Genomic DNA, 16,040 nt, shown 5'->3' with positions numbered 1-16,040 from the left:
GACCCCAGAAGAGGAGGATTGGGGCTGCTCTGTGCAAAACCATTGCACAGAGCAGGTAAGTATAACATATTTGTTTTTTAAAAAAAAATAAGATTTGATCCTTTACAATACTTTTATGCTTTTTATTTTTGCCATAATCCCTATATCTCGATGACTATTATATACTGTATATCACTGTACTTATGTTATAACGTTTTGTACCTAATAAAAAAGTTTGTAAACAAAAAAAAAAAAAAAAAAAAAAAAAAGATTTATCTTTTGCATGCTGCCAATGGGTACTGTAGAGTGTTGCAGCACATACAGATACCATACATACTGATTACACGTAAACTGTACCTAGCTTGGCAATCACGTGTATGTTTTTGCTGTCCTACAAACTAAAGACAGAAATTTCTTCCTCATCATTTTCATGGGCAGAACACAGAAATAGTCCATTATAAAAACTAAGAAAAAAGGCTTATTGACAGTAAGTTAAAAGCCAGATCGATCGTGAATACAAAATTATAATTCAGTCAAAAATTATCCAAAAACCCTTTTTATGCTAAAAAAATACATGCCTGGAACTATATTAACCCACAAAATAAAAATTTGTAAAAACAGACCCAAGCACACGACTTTATCCAGGATTAAAGTGATTGTTTAAAAAAAAAGATTCAAACCTTTACAAACATGTTATACTTACCTGCTTTTTGCACAGAGCAGCCCTGATCCTCCTCTACTGGGGTGCCCCGCCGGTGCTCCTGCTTCCTCCCCTTCATCGGATGCCCCCACAGAGAGCCACTTTCCATGGGGGCACCCGTCCGGGCACGCTCCTGAGTCCCGCTGCTGCGTCCATTGACACAGACAGCGGGACGCTCCCCCTCTCCCATGTCACTGGATTTGTTTGACAGCAGCAGGAGCCAATGGCTCCTGCTTTTATCACTCTATCCAATGAGGACAGAGACAGCGGCTGGAGCCTCTGTGCTCGTGCACATCGCTGGAATGGATGGGCTGAGGTAAGAAAAAGGGGGGCTCTGGGGGAAGCTGCAGCAAAGAAGTTTCTTTACCTTAATGGATAGAATCTTGAGACACTTTACAATGCCTTTAGGGTAAAAAATAGATATAAGTGGCCAAAATGACCGCCTTGGAGTGATCTCTCATTCGTTATAGACTAACTACTAATTATGATGACAAAGTACACTTTACAAGATCTCTATAATGTCCCATAGTCATCCAAATTTTTCATCATATTGCAATTACAGACCTTCTCTATAATAGATTAACTGGTGGACTTAAAACGGAAGTAAACCCATCTATAAAACAGCACATGCCGGAAATGTAACACTCCTATTGGTTGTGCTCTCAACCAAACTGTCAAACCATCCAATGGCTGTTGTCTAAACAGATCACATGTGCAGCATCATGGCAGTTGTAGATTAAACAGAGGCAAAGATGGCAGCTTTCTTGGCTGAAAACGATAGGAGGGTTTACTTACACTTTAAGCCGGGTACACACTATTAGTTTTTATTCGTTCAACCCATGCAAGTTTAGTTCATCGATCTCCCCCGCCCCCCCCCCCCGCTGATACACTCCGATCAGTGATCTCAGCCAATGGCAGCCAATGGTTTTCCAGCATGCACGTCCGACAGAAGCCAACCAATCGACCAGCTTCTGTTCGACAGACCTAAATACACAAAAGACGAATGTAGGTCGTTTTTATTTTTTTTGAACCGGCCATTGTCTCCCTACACTTGGCCTGTGTGTACCCAGCTCAGAGACAATATTAGTGCCGCAATAAGGTCTTTGTTCTGTCTTATTTGCTTTCCAGCAGATAAGCAACCAGTTTAGGTATCTCCAACTATTTCCCTACTTGTCTTAAGCATTGATAACACTCCAGAATTGAGAACAAAACTGTTTAACAGTAAAACATCCATACTGTTGTTCTGACTTTCACAGGAGACATGTAGGCTCTCAAATATGCATGGTAACAGGCATAAAATGTCCTGAAGTTCAAAGACCAATGCATTCACTATTAAGGTAAGTGTAAACAACACACTTTTCGATTCTGGAGTGTTATTAGTGCGTGTCTACAAGGGAAATAATTGGAGATATCTAAACTGGCTACATGTCACTAGAAAGCAAGCCTGATAACAAAACAAAGTCCTTGGTTTAAACCTAGAACTGCCTCTGACACCAACTAATCTAGAAAAAATATGTAATTGCAATATAATGAAACATTTGCATGGATATGAGACATTTTAGGATTCCATAAAGTTATTTGTGCTTTGTAATAATTATTTATAGTTAATTTATAATGAATAAGAGGTCACTCCAAGACGCATTTTGGTCATTTGTGAAAAAAATTATTTTGAATGAATATTTTTATGTTACTATATTAATGATGGATTTTATTTTTTAGCTTATTGTGTCTCAATGCACCTTTTTTCTTAGTTTTAATGTCCACATAAGCATTTTTGAAAGATAAAACTGCACAGCAACATAGTTATTCACTGATTTGGGTATATTTAATAGTTGTCTTAAAAACAAGGTAATACATTTTTGCTTTATAATAAATTTACACTATAAATCCAGTAAATGTTCACTGAATTGCTTCAAATAGTGCTGACATTACACATAAAACTTTGGTAAGCACCTCTTATCTGCTTTTGTTTCAGGTAGAAATCTTAACCGCTCATTTGCACATTACAGCTGAAGAGCGCGGTATTTTTCCATTCACCCACCCATGTTGGAAGATTCTTCACACATATTTTCATGGTTACTGAAAATGAAAGTTCTATCACTGCTTTTCATGCACTGATAAGCATTGCTCTGCTACTGAATTCAAATCAGCACAACCTCATTTAGGGTAATTTAAAGGGCAACGTATGTAAGTAAAAACTGATGACAGGGATAAGGGAAAGTGAGTATGATATGTAAATAACACCTCCAAGACAATTTTCTGATGTATTACTGTTATTTGCACATCACTTTAGCAAATCGTTCTCAAAGGTTTTATAGAGTTCTCAGTATAGTAAAGTTTTGTAGTCTTAAGGTACTAACTCTTACCAATACATAACTCAGACAGGTCCTTAAAACAATCAACAGGGTGTACTCACCTCTCCTTCTGAATTAGGGGAACCTGTCGTAAGCTTTCCTATATAATAAATAAATATTTTCCTGTTTTTGCTAGTTTTAAATTGATCAGAGTGACTGTCATTTTTACTTTGATGTTTTTTTTAGTGCAGAAACACACTGGAGGTTTGCAGCTGCCTTAAAGCAGTATTAAACCAAAAATGTATAATCGTGCAGCTTTCCAATCATTAGATGTGGTGGCTGCATCAATTTTCTTTTTGTAGGCCTTTTGTCTTTCTGTTTACACCTGGTGATCTGGCCAGTAACACCCCTCCGGTATTAGTGAGACTCAACTCTGGAGGAATGAGCCAGGACACAGCAGACAGCAGCATTGTCAGTCTGGGGGTCGAGATTGGTAAATGTATTAGCAGATTTGAATGCAAAAACATAATGAAGCCAAACTCCAACAGTTACAGCAAACAGATTTTACATGAATAAATAAAAGCTGATTATTTAATCACCCCTGGCAGTGGTAAATGGATTGTCTCATCTGTGTAAACTGATACATTCTGCTGGAGAGCTTGAACTTTTAAAAAGCAGCAGACTTACTGGCTGAATTAAAGATGAAAATAAAGCAAAAGAAAGCCGAAAAAAGGAAACTAATACAGCCATCATCTCTTAGTAAGATGCAATACAATAAATGTTTGCTTTTGGGTTTGATACAGCTTTAAGCAATGTTGGGCTACTGCTTTGTTGCTGTTCATTAAGGAGGAAGGGGTTGCTTCTAGGTCAGCTTGTGTTTGCATTGCTATATACTTATATATATGTTATATGTATGTTCTATAGCTGATAGTACAAATAGTTTACATGCTTTGCAAACGTGCCCTCATGCGGCAATGGCTTCACATGTATTTTCGAATGTGTGCAACAAAAATTTCTGCTTTGTAACCAGAGATGTTAAACCAATTTAATTAGGTTTTTGTTTTGACTAATTATTAGGAAATGTATATTCTTGCAGTATATGTATGTGTATAAATATTGTGAGGGATTAGTTCAGCAGTGGGGTGTGCTTGACTCCCTGGAAGAGTCTACAGCAGGGCTTGGCAACCTGCGGGCCGCACCCGGCCTGCTGCCTCTAAATGTCCGGTCCGTCAGTGCACGTGATGAATTCATGTGCTCTCGGCCCACGGACATCTTAACCCCTTAACGCTGACCGTAAGCAAATATGTGGCATCGGTTTGAAGGGGTTGTACCGGGGTACAGCTGCAGCTGCACGCATCACCCCAGTACCGTTTTTTTAGAGCTGGTGGTTGAATTTCTTGGGATAACAACCAATGCGGCTAAGAAGCTCTTATAGACCACCGATCCCTCCATAAAGAGTACCTGTCACTGCCTATTACTGTTACATACCTTCTGACAGCAATAAAAGTGATCAGATTTTTTTTTTAAATTAATAAAATAAATAAGAAAAAAAAAAAATTAAAGCGCCCCATCCCTCCATGCTCGTGCGCAGAAGCTAACGCATACCTAAGTCACGACCGCAAATGTAAACAGTGTTCAAACCACACGTGAGGTATCGCTGCGATCGTTAGAGTGAGAGCAATAATTCTAGCACAAGATCTCCTCTGTAACTCTAAACTGGTAACCTGAAAACATTTTAAAGCTTCGCCTATAGAGATTTTTAAGTACCGTAGTTTGTCGCCATTCCACAAATGTGCACAGTTTTAAAGCATGACGTGTTAGGTATCTATTTACTTGGAGTAACATCATCTTTCACATTATACAAAAAAATTGGAATAACTTCGCTGTTTTTTTTTTTTTTTTAATTCATGAAAGTGTATTTTTTCCAAACATATTGCGTTTGAAAGACCACTGTGCAAATACTGTGTGACATAAAATATTGCCATGACCCCTGCTCCAGGGTCTCTGCTAAAAAAATATATATAATTTTTGGGAGTTCTAAGTAATTTTCTAGCAAAAAATACGGATTTTAACTGGTAAGCAACAAATGTCAGAAAAAGGCTTAGGCATGAAGGGGTTAAGTAAGAGCAGAGCAGGGAGCAGGAAGCTGAATGAGAACAGGAGAGAGACACACAACAGTGCTGATAAGACAGTGGGAGCTTCCAGAGTTAACTTTCCAGGTGATTGGTTGCTAGGTGGTCCTAGCAACCAACCACCAGCTTATAAATATGAAAATTAACTCGGGAAGCTCCCGCTGTCTTATCAGCGCTGCTGTGTGTCTCTCCCGTGTTTTCATTCAGCTTCCTGCTCCGCTCTGCTCTGTCTCCCTCTATGCTGGGGCAAGGTAGGAAAGGGTAGAGCTGCGGGGGGCTGTGTAATATGCAGGGGGGTGTGTAAGGGGGGCTGTGTAATATGCAGGGGGGACTGGGTGGGGGGGGGCTGTGTGATGTGCAGGTGGGGCTGTGTAATATGCTGGGGGGACTGGGTGGGTGGGGGGCTATGTGATGTGCAGGAGGGGCTGTGTAATATGCTGGGGGGACTGGGTGGGGGGGCTATGTGATGTGCAGGAGGGGCTGTGTAATATGCAGGGGGGACTGGGTGGGGGGGGGGGGGCTATGTGATGTGCAGGAGGGGCTGGGTAATATGCAGGGGGGACTGGGTGGGGGGGGCTATATGATGTGCAGGAGGGGCTGTGTAATATGCAGGGGGGACTGGGTGGGGGGGGGGGGCTATGTGATGTGCAGGAGGGGCTGTGTAATATGCAGGGGGGACTGGGTGGGGGGGCTATGTGATGTGCAGGAGGGGCTGTGTAATATGCAGGGGGGACTGGGTGGGGGGGGCTATCTGATGTGCAGGAGGGGCTGTGTAATATGCAGGGGGGACTGGGTGGGGGGGGCTATGTGATGTGCAGGAGGGGCTGTGTAATATGCAGGGGCTGTGTAATATCCTGCAGCGATGCCAGAGCCATGAGGAAGTGAACCCGCATGCTGCCTTAGGGTGAACTAACTTTCTAGTAGTGAAGCACCTTAAAGCGAGGTAAACCTGTACTGTTATTATTACTTTGTTAGGATTATTTATGTTATCTTCATTTATTAGCAGGTGAATGTGGTCTTTAATGCATTTACATACATTGAATCCGGCCCTTAAGTGAAAAAAGGTTGCTGACCCCTGGTTTGCAGCACAGTTAATAAGCACAGTAGGTAGCAGGTCTTGGTGAAAACATACGGCAACTTATTTACAGACTATGTACAATATGCACAGACATTAATACAGCAAAGTAAAACAAAACCAGAAAACTTAGGCCCCTTTCAAACGAGAGGTCTGATTGGGTCTGGTAGTCCGTTTTTTCAGCCAGGCCCGATCGGACACTCCATTTTCCTCTGATTTGTGTCCGTTTACACTTGGCTACCTCCGGGTCTGATTTCATCCAGCAAAAAAAAAAAAAAAAGGAAGGGGATCCGTTTCCCTCCGGCTGGCCAGATCAGATCTGAGAGCAGTCAGGTGTAAAATGGACAGCCGGTCCATTTACATCTGCCTGTCCATACAGCATGCTCGCTCTGCATAAGCGGAGAAGTCACGGACCTGTCCCCCGGCCATTTCGCTCAGCTCAGCAGGAGAACAGCAGACGGATCCCCTGCTGAGCAAAACTGGATCCGGCCCATGTGAAAGAGGCCTAACTCACTGATCCCTAATTGTCATGGAGCAACCTACTGCTGCCCAGGTACCTAACCGTCACATAGAACAAACAGTCCTAGCCACACAGGCTTAGTTTTATCACATGCGGATGTCTGCTGCCCAGTCTGACACACACAGAGAACTGGTTCCAGAGTGGAGCATCTTTCCTATGCAGACTGGGAGATGTATAGAGCCCAGGGTACTTAGACCTGTTTTAGTTGGGCTCATTGACCTCTGAGCCAACTCAGCAAGTTCACTACATACACTATATTATCAAAAGTATTGAGACGCCTGCTTTTAAACGCACATGAAATTTATTGGTATCCCAATCTTAATCCGTAAGGTTCAATATTGAGTTGCCCCACCCTTTGCAGCTATAACAGCTTCAACTCTTCTGGGAAGGCTGTCCACAAGGTTTAGGGGTGTGTCTATGGGAATGTTTGACCATTCTTCCAGAAGCACATTTGTGAGGTCAGGCACTGATGTGGGCAAGAAGGCCTGGCTTGCAGTCTCTGATCTAATTCATCCCAAAGGTCTTCTATTGGGTTGAGGTCAGGACTCTGTGCAGGCCAGTCAAGCTCCTCCACCCCAAACTTGTTCATCCACGTTTTTATGGACCTTGCTTTGTGCACTGGTGTGCAGTCATGTTGGAACAGGAAGGGGCCATCCCCAAACTGTTCCCACAAAACTGGGAGCATGAAATTGTCCAAAATGTCTTGGTATGCTGACGTCTTAAGTATTCCCTTCACTGGAACTAAGGGGCCAAGTTCAATCCCCGAAAAACAACCCTACACCATAATCCCCCTCCACCAAATAATTTGGACCAGTGCAGTATACGTCCCAATACTTTTAGTAATATAGTGAATCAGAAAAAGAAACATAGTCTACATATACGCCCTTCCCTATACCTCCAATTTCCGTCTTAAAGATTTTTCATGGCCTTCATCCATCTTCTGCGCTTTAGGTCCACACTCCAAGGACCAGTAGATGCACTATCAAGACCTATAGAGTTACTTGTATCTATAGTTCCTATGTTTATAATCAACAAAATATATGCCTCTGTAACACTATAGGGGGTTATTTACTAAACCTGGAGAGTGCATAATCTGGTGCAGCTCTGCATATAAAACAGCTTCCAGGTTTTATTGTCAAAGCTTAACTTAACAAGCTGAAGTTAGAAGCTGATTGGCTACCATTCACATCTGCACCAGATTTTGAGTGCTCCAGTTTTAGTAAATCCCCCACCTATGCATGTATCTGACCTTCCCATAATTATAGTTGATGGAGGACTTCTTTATTGCTATTACCTGGTTTACCTGCTTTTGTAAATTGGAAGACCTGTACCGTCTTTTTGTCTGATTTCTTCAATAATAGCATTGGTAAAAGAAAATAGTCTGCCTACTGCCTACTGCCTGAATGTGGGACAAATATATCTCCCATCCTACAACCAGCAATTTTCCTGGCCTCCTCTCACATACCCCCTTCCCCCTTGTTTAAATCCTGGGGTTATAACACAGGCTGCCAGGCATGGGTGAACCTGGGACTGGCATTTGCATTTCCCCATCCATCCTAGGTGGTGTTATACTGTAAAGCTAAATTCTTAAAGGACCAAGAACCACCTATTCACCTTCCTATTGGTTTCTTTGTTCTGAGCCATACAATTTAATGGAGCATGATCCATAATCAGCTTAAAAATGTCTATCCATATCGAAGCCCACTTTACTGCTAAATTCTCCTTTTCAGTGGTGGCATAATTTACTTCATGGGACTTTAGTTTCCTGCTAAGGGCAAATACAAAGAGCTCTTCCCTCTTCCAAATCTGAGATAATACAGCTCCCGACCCAATGTCTGATGCATCGGTCTGGACCACAAAGTTGCCCGAGAAGTCAGGAGAGTACAGCACTTGCTAACCACACAAAGCCTATTTTAATGACTCAAAAGCTGCTTCTGCATCAGGGGTCAACTTAATCATGACATATTCCTTCCCATTTGTCAAATTTATTAGCAAAGCAGTGTGGGAGGCAAAATGTGGAAAACTATAAAGCTAAATTCTTAAAGGACCAAGAACCACCTATTCACCTTCCTATTGGTTTCTTTGTTCTGAGCCATACAATTTAATGGAGCATGATCCATAATCAGCTTAAAAATGTCTATCCATATCGAAGCCCACTTTACTGCTAAATTCTCCTTTTCAGTGGTGGCATAATTTACTTCATGGGACTTTAGTTTCCTGCTAAGGGCAAATACAAAGAGCTCTTCCCTCTTCCAAATCTGAGATAATACAGCTCCCGACCCAATGTCTGATGCATCGGTCTGGACCACAAAGTCGCCCGAGAAGTCAGGAGAGTACAGCACTTGCTAACCACACAAAGCCTATTTTAATGACTCAAAAGCTGCTTCTGCATCAGGGGTCAACTTAATCATGACATATTCCTTCCCATTTGTCAAATTTATTAGCAAAGCAGTGTGGGAGGCAAAATGTGGAAAAAAATTCAGGTATTAGTCAGCAATCCCTAAAAATGCTTGTACCTGCTTCTTGCTGGTGGGGCGTGCCAATTTGAATTAGTGTCAATTTTGTTTACCTGGGGCTTTATTATACCTCCTCCTATGGTATACCTCAGATACTTTGCCTCCTCTAGCCCAATGGTGCATTTTTGTGGACTGGCTTAAAAAACAGAATTTGCAGATAGAGTTTAACATGGCCTGAACCTTTGGCAAATGTGAGTCCCAATGTTCACTATGGATGATCACGTAATCTAGGTAAGCAACAACATAGGCTTGATGGGGCTGAAATGGAAAAAAAAAAAAAAAACTGGAGGTAGTAAAGCCTGACTGGAGAGGAGTAGACTATATCAAACAGTTGTCCAGATGTGAGTGAAAGTGAATTTTTGAGTTGAACATTATTGCTCCAAAGGGTCTGAATCTGGACATCAAATTGTTTGCTTTCAAAAAATGGTTAGATCCCTATTGACAATAAACCAACAATGATGCTTATCAGACTAAGACACTTAGAAGTGTTAAGAATTGTATGTATGTTTTTAGATATTTACAAATTCTCTAGCTTCCTGTTCCTGAGCTTTTAACAAAGTTTCTGCTATCCTGACTTCAGGAATTATAAAGTCAGACTAAGTAGGAAGTAGGGTAGTCTCAGTAACTAAAGATCCCCTATCTTTCCACAATTCTAGCAAATTCACATGATACATACTCTCTCTGGTTGGCAAATCACTTCACCCACTTTTTCAATCATTTCATAGGGGCCCTGCCATTTTATTTATTTATTACAGGTACTTGTATAGCGCTTGTCAATTTACACAGCGCTTTATATATATATTGTACATTCACATCACTCCCTGCCCTCAAGGAACTTACAATCTAAGGTCCCTAACTCACATTTATACATACACTCTGAGGCCAATTTAGACAGATGCCAATTAACCTACTAGCATGTCTTTAGAGTGTGGGAGGAAACCAGAGTAACCAGAGGAAACCCACGTTGGCACAGGAAGAATACATACTAAAGGCAGGTAGTGTCGTGGTTGGGATTCAAACCGATGACCCTAGTGCTGCTAGGCAGAACTGCTAACCACTTAGTGCTGCCACTTGGCTAGAAATGTACTTTCCACCATGGGGACCAATACCAACTCCCTATCGGTACAAAAGAACAGACTTAGGTCCCAGGTCAACTGGGTTTGGGCCAATTGTTTCTTAACAAACAGCATCATATGCGCAATTCTATCTTGCATTTTGCACCACATGCTTAATCACACTTCAACAAAGGGTACTCTTAAGCCTCGTACACACGATCAGATTGTTGGCCAACCGAGCGTCTGATTTTTGTACAAAGGGCGTGTGCCAGGAACTTGTCTTGCATACTGACGGTACACAATTGTCGGCCAACAAACACAAATGTAGTGACGTACTATGAGGAATTTCAGCTCTTGAGCGCCACCCTTTGGGCCCCTTCTGCTAATTTCGTGCTTGGTGAGCATTGATTCCGAGCATGTGTGTTTGTACTTTCGACTTTTGTGTGATGGACTTGTGTACTGACCATCAGAAAATCTGACAACAGACTGTTGTCGGCCGAAAATTTACTAGCATGTCATCCAACATTTATAGGAAGAAAGTTGGACAACAATTGTCAAAAGGAGGGTACTAACGGTCAGATTTTAGGCCAACAGTCTGTCAACAGACAATCCCCTGCCAACAATCGGATCGTGTGTACGAGGCTTTACTTTCCCATTTTTCTCTGGCAATGTCCAATAGCCCCGTGGGTGCCTCTCATACCATAACTCAAAGGGAGAGAACCCTGTGGAAGATTGGGGAACCTCTCTGATAGAAATACAGTATATTTTATGTAGAGGTGTTTACGTTGCTCATATAATTGTTTCAATATTTAAAGTTGTTTCAATTTATTTCATATTTTTTGGTGTAATATAGCAGTGATTCAGTGGTTTTTCTAAACCAAGATTCCCAGCAGGTCAGAAGAATATTTGGTCCTCTACCATTTGCAACAATGATGTGGTCTGGCACATCTACTTAGAAGAGGGAAATGAAAGCTGCAGCTGCTATTTTGAATGTGCTACAGGGTTACCATAGTCCTGCATTATGAATCCTTGGATTCCACTATGCAATCAATACTGTTTTCTCACTTCTTTTGGCTCTAACTTCCTCTTCAATTGCTGCTAAATCCTTGCAGATGGGCTCCCCAAGAATTAGTTTGAGAAGATGATATTTCCTTTGAACTTTGCTTTTATTGTGCGAAGATAGAATTTTTCTTATCTTCTTATCTTCTGGCTGTCTCTTTCCTCCCATTACTACGTTCCAATGTAGCTTTTAGGCATAACCACACTTTGCATTAGCTGACAGTTGTGTATTTCAGGTTGGTGAATATTAGTAATCCAAAATATTTAAAAAGGCAGAAAGCTCAGTACTGCCTATTCATCCTAATGCCCGTACACGCGATCGGACATTCCGACAACAAAATCCATGAATTTTTTCCGACCGATGTTGGCTCAAACTTGTCTTGCATACACACGGTCACACAAATCTTATCAGAAATTCCGAACATCAAGAATGCGGTGACGTACAACACGTACAACGAGCTGAGAAAAAGGAAGTTCAATAGCCAGTGCGGCTCTTCTGCTTGATTCCAAACATGCATGGAACTTTGTGCGTTGGAATTGTGTTCACATGATCAGAATGTCCGACAATGGATTTTGTTGTCAGAAAATTTGAGATCCAGATCTCAAATTTTGTGTGATCGAACATCGAACATTTTCCGTCGGAAAATCCGACCGTGTGTACGGGGCATAAGAGTGGGTGTCCTGCAAAAGCACACTGTCCAATGGTGAAGGAAGACAAAGAGAACTCTAATGCCCCGTACACACGGTCGGACTTTGTTCGGACATTCCGACAACAAAATCCTAGGATTTTTTCTGACGGATGTTGGCTCAAACTTGTCTTGCATACACACGGTCACACAAAGTTGTCGGAAAATCCGATCGTTTTAAACTCGGTGACGTAAAACATGTACGTCGGGACTATAAACGGGGCAGTGGCCAATAGCTTTCATCTCTTTATTTATTCTGAGCATGCGTGGCACTTTGTCCGTCGGATTTGTGTACACATGATCGGAATTTCCGACAATGGATTTTGTTGTCGGAAAATTTTATCTCCTGCTCTCCAACTTTGTGTGTCGGAAAATCCGATGGAAAATGTGTGATGGAGCCTACACACAGTCGGAATTTCCGACAACACGCTCCGATCGGACATTTTCCATCGGAAAATCCGACCGTGTGTACGGGGCATAAGGCTGGCCATATCTAGACTGAAATTGGACCAGTTCACCAGGGCTCAGCCATATTTCAGTGTGTTGTCATTCCCTCTGAAAGTAAGTAGATTGTTTCATTGGCTTCTGATAAAGTCACAGGTTTGAAAAATGTTCCTAATCAGTAGCTGCATCTGCTGATCAGTGTATTCCGACAACTGTAGGTGCCACTCTCAGGATACAATGTCCTGACAGCGGTGATTCCTCCATTCACCTCGATTGTGTGGTTAGAGAAATCCTTTTTTTTTCTTCCATTTAGCCCACTTCCATGTGCACCTTAGTTTAAGGGCTAGTTATAAATTGGGGTGCTTGACATTTTTTGTAGCTTGCTCACTGGATTTGACATGGGGACACATTGGATGCCTTCAGCTGCCATTGTGCTTTTGCTGAGCTTCCAATGTGTCCCTTGGCCTTTAAAAAGGGGTGGGCTCCCTCCAGGCACACCTGCTCTTGATTTATCCACTGCTATATACTCCAACATGGGGACTCTCAAACATAGAGTTAGAACTGCATGGGAGCCATTGCAGCTTCCACATATATTTGCAAATGTGTGCAACTAAAACCCTCCCCCCCTGATCTGCCTGACCCCCTCCAGTGGGTAGACAGCTTTAAATACTTAGGTATCCAGATCCATAGACATCTACCAAGCTGAATGGAGGCCAATGTTCATCTGGTCCTACAGCTATTCCTTCAGAAATGTTCAATCTGGAAAAATTTGCCACTTGCGCCAGTGGGTAGAGTAAATTTAATTAAAATGTCCTTCCTCCCTAAGTTTTTATATGTGTTTAGACACACCCTCATTAGTATACCTAATTCTTTTTTTACTAAACTTGACCAAGCTATCAGCGCCTTTGTATGGCAAGGGTCAGTCCCAAGGGTGGCTAGATCCACGCTCCAACTTTCATTGTCGAAGGGGGGCCTGGCACTACCACATTTTAAGAAATATTATTGGGCAGCTGTCCTGGCGTTGGTGAGGTGGTGGTTTACCCAGGATCAATCTAACCCGTCGGTGAACCTAGAGGTGGCCATACTGGGGTCCTATTCTGAACTTAGCAACCTGGTATATTGGAGGACTAGATCCAGTACACAAATTACCAACTCCATGAGAACCACGGTGCTGGTGTGGAGGCAGGTCTCGATGCCTCTGGCTGAGCCACAAACATTCTCTCCTTATACCCCCCTATGGGGTAATCCATCAGTGTCTGGGGACTGTGCCTGATCCCCAGCTGTGGGCCCGACATGGTGTCAGAACGCTGAGTGATATTATGCCTGAGGGGTGTTTACTCTCCTTTGGTGAGCTGAAGAATAAATTTGGCTTCCCCCCTGGATGTACTTTAGGTTCTTGCAGCTCCGGCATGCGGTTCCCGGAATCTATCACTGTGGCGTCCCATTCGGTTGAGAGGCTTCTTGCGGCCCGCATTATAGATAGACCGCTATCCTCTATTTACCTCCGACTCATATGCGCGGGTGGTGCTGGGGCTAGGAAGGCATTCCTGGCTTGGAAGCGTGACTTACCGGCACTGACGGAGGAGGACTGGTCCGTGAGCCTCCAACAGTATAGCCCTCTTATGATCTCAGCTAGGGATCGCTTCATACAGTTAAAATTCCTTCATAGGATGTATTATACGCCACAGAGGCTATCGGTTATGTATCATACCTCTGATGATTTTTTTTTTCTCAAAATGTAAAGGGGAGGTAGGAAACTACAAACATATGGTATGGTTGTGCCCGCATATACAGGAATTTTGGCAGAGGGTGGTTGCTGACATGAGCTCGATCATCTCGATGCACCCTAAACTTGATCCCTTGGTCCTGCTACTGGGCATGACGGATAACCTACCCACTACCACTCACATTAAATTATTTATCTTTTACACTGCATATTATGCTAGGAAAACAATCTTGCTTCAATGGAAGGCACCAGATCCACCTAGAACTTCCGCCTGGAAGGAACTAGTCAATGTGACTCTCCCATTATACAAGCTGACATACATGGGTCGTAATTGTCCGAAGAAATTCTATAAAATCTGGTCCGCATGGGTGGAGGCCAGATGCCTTACAGTGTAGCCTCCTGCAGTGGTCCCCCTTTTCCTTCTCACTTTCTGCCCCCTCCCCCGCCCCACTCTATTTCATGTCTCCTATTTCCTCTCTCCCCCCCCCTCTCCTGTTCCTAATAAACCCATACACCGCTTCCACTGTACCCCTTGCTGGTCCAAAATGCAGCAACTGCTGTGCTATTGACTGTTTTGTTCTGAGACAAGCCTGAAAGGCTCCTTTATTTTCCTTCTGTCCAAATGAAACCCCTGTCGGATGAACTTAATGTGTTCTGATTTTATAGACTTAAACATTGTCTTCTAATGTAACACCTGATGTTACTCACATGTAACCTGATGATTTATCTTAATAAACATTCCTTCTGAAAAAAAAAAAGTCCTGTTTGCTACAATCTTGGTGTGTGTTTAAAGAGGAGTTCCACCCGAAGTCCATTAAAAAAAAAAAAAAAATTAAAAGTCAGCAGCTACAAATACTGCAGCTGCTGACTTTTAATTGGACACTTACCTGTCCCAGGGTCCAGCGATGTGGGGGATCGAAGCCCCGCTCGTCTCCCCCTCCGTTCAGCGGCGCCGGCATTGCAACTGTGGGCGCCGGGCTGTGGCTTCACAGCCTGGCACCCACTGCGCATGCGTGAGCAGCGCCGCGCGTCGTGATTGGCCGCTCAGTCACCTGGGACCTGTAATGGGTCCCAGATGATTGACAGGAGGGAGGGAGCAGAGCTGAGCCTTTCCTGTGCCGAGGGGGAAGTGATGTCACCAGCCCAGGCACTGGAAGAAGCAGACTATGACGGACCACCTAGCAACAGGCATTTAGAGGTGAGTAAAAAAAAAAAAAAAAATATCCAAATTTTTTTTGTATTTTTTTTTAGGATTTTTAATGTAGTTTTTTTTTTTTTGGGTGGAACCCCACTTTAATTTAAAAAAAAAATCTTGTCTATGGTGTTGGCGCAGGTGCACTTTAAATGTTAGATTATTTTGGACACTGTTGGCTAAATCTTCCCAGACACACACATTTGATAGGGTATTGGTTTATTAGAAACAATCAAATCTAGCAGAGTTTTCCATATAGTTCATTCAGCCACCAATTGTGTAAAATTATTGCCTTGAAATTGGGATGCAAGTTGTTATTAAAAAAAAGCTACTAGATCAATGTCCTAATTGATATATGGATACCCAAAACAATTATTTATTATGCTACTTTTTACTTACTTGTAACATTTAGTTTTCATTACTTATTTGAGGTGACTAATGACAAACTAGTACAAAAAAGTACATTACAGTTATTTTTTTCTGTGTATACTTACGAATTTTGTGTTTTCAGTGTAGCCATCCTAAAAAACAGAAAATTGCTATGTTAGCGAAAGGATGCTCCATTTGATCTGTCTGTCTAAAAAAAGTACAGAGATTATTATAAAAGTTGATGCTAATGAAAATGTCATGTCATCTGACCTGTTTGCATCCAAAACAATTTT

At 42.3% G+C, this 16,040-nt stretch overlaps 1 protein-coding gene across 2 annotated transcripts in view; it reads right to left on the bottom strand.

The window, feature by feature from the left end:
- The window catches only part of CXCR5 (C-X-C motif chemokine receptor 5), a 68,995-nt gene that overhangs the window by 4,924 nt on the left and 48,031 nt on the right, over nt 1-16,040 (bottom strand). For both annotated transcript variants that reach the window (XM_073602446.1, XM_073602445.1), the window contains one exon: nt 15,873-15,899. In XM_073602446.1, the coding sequence (XP_073458547.1) occupies nt 15,873-15,899 (27 nt within the window). The remainder of the gene's footprint in view (nt 1-15,872; nt 15,900-16,040) is intronic.

This window comes from Aquarana catesbeiana, linkage group LG10, assembly GCF_042186555.1.
Source record: "Aquarana catesbeiana isolate 2022-GZ linkage group LG10, ASM4218655v1, whole genome shotgun sequence".
NCBI classification, from domain to species: domain Eukaryota; kingdom Metazoa; phylum Chordata; class Amphibia; order Anura; family Ranidae; genus Aquarana; species Aquarana catesbeiana.
The sequence above is the reverse complement of the archived record's forward strand: the minus strand, read 5'-3'. Positions and strand labels throughout refer to the sequence as shown.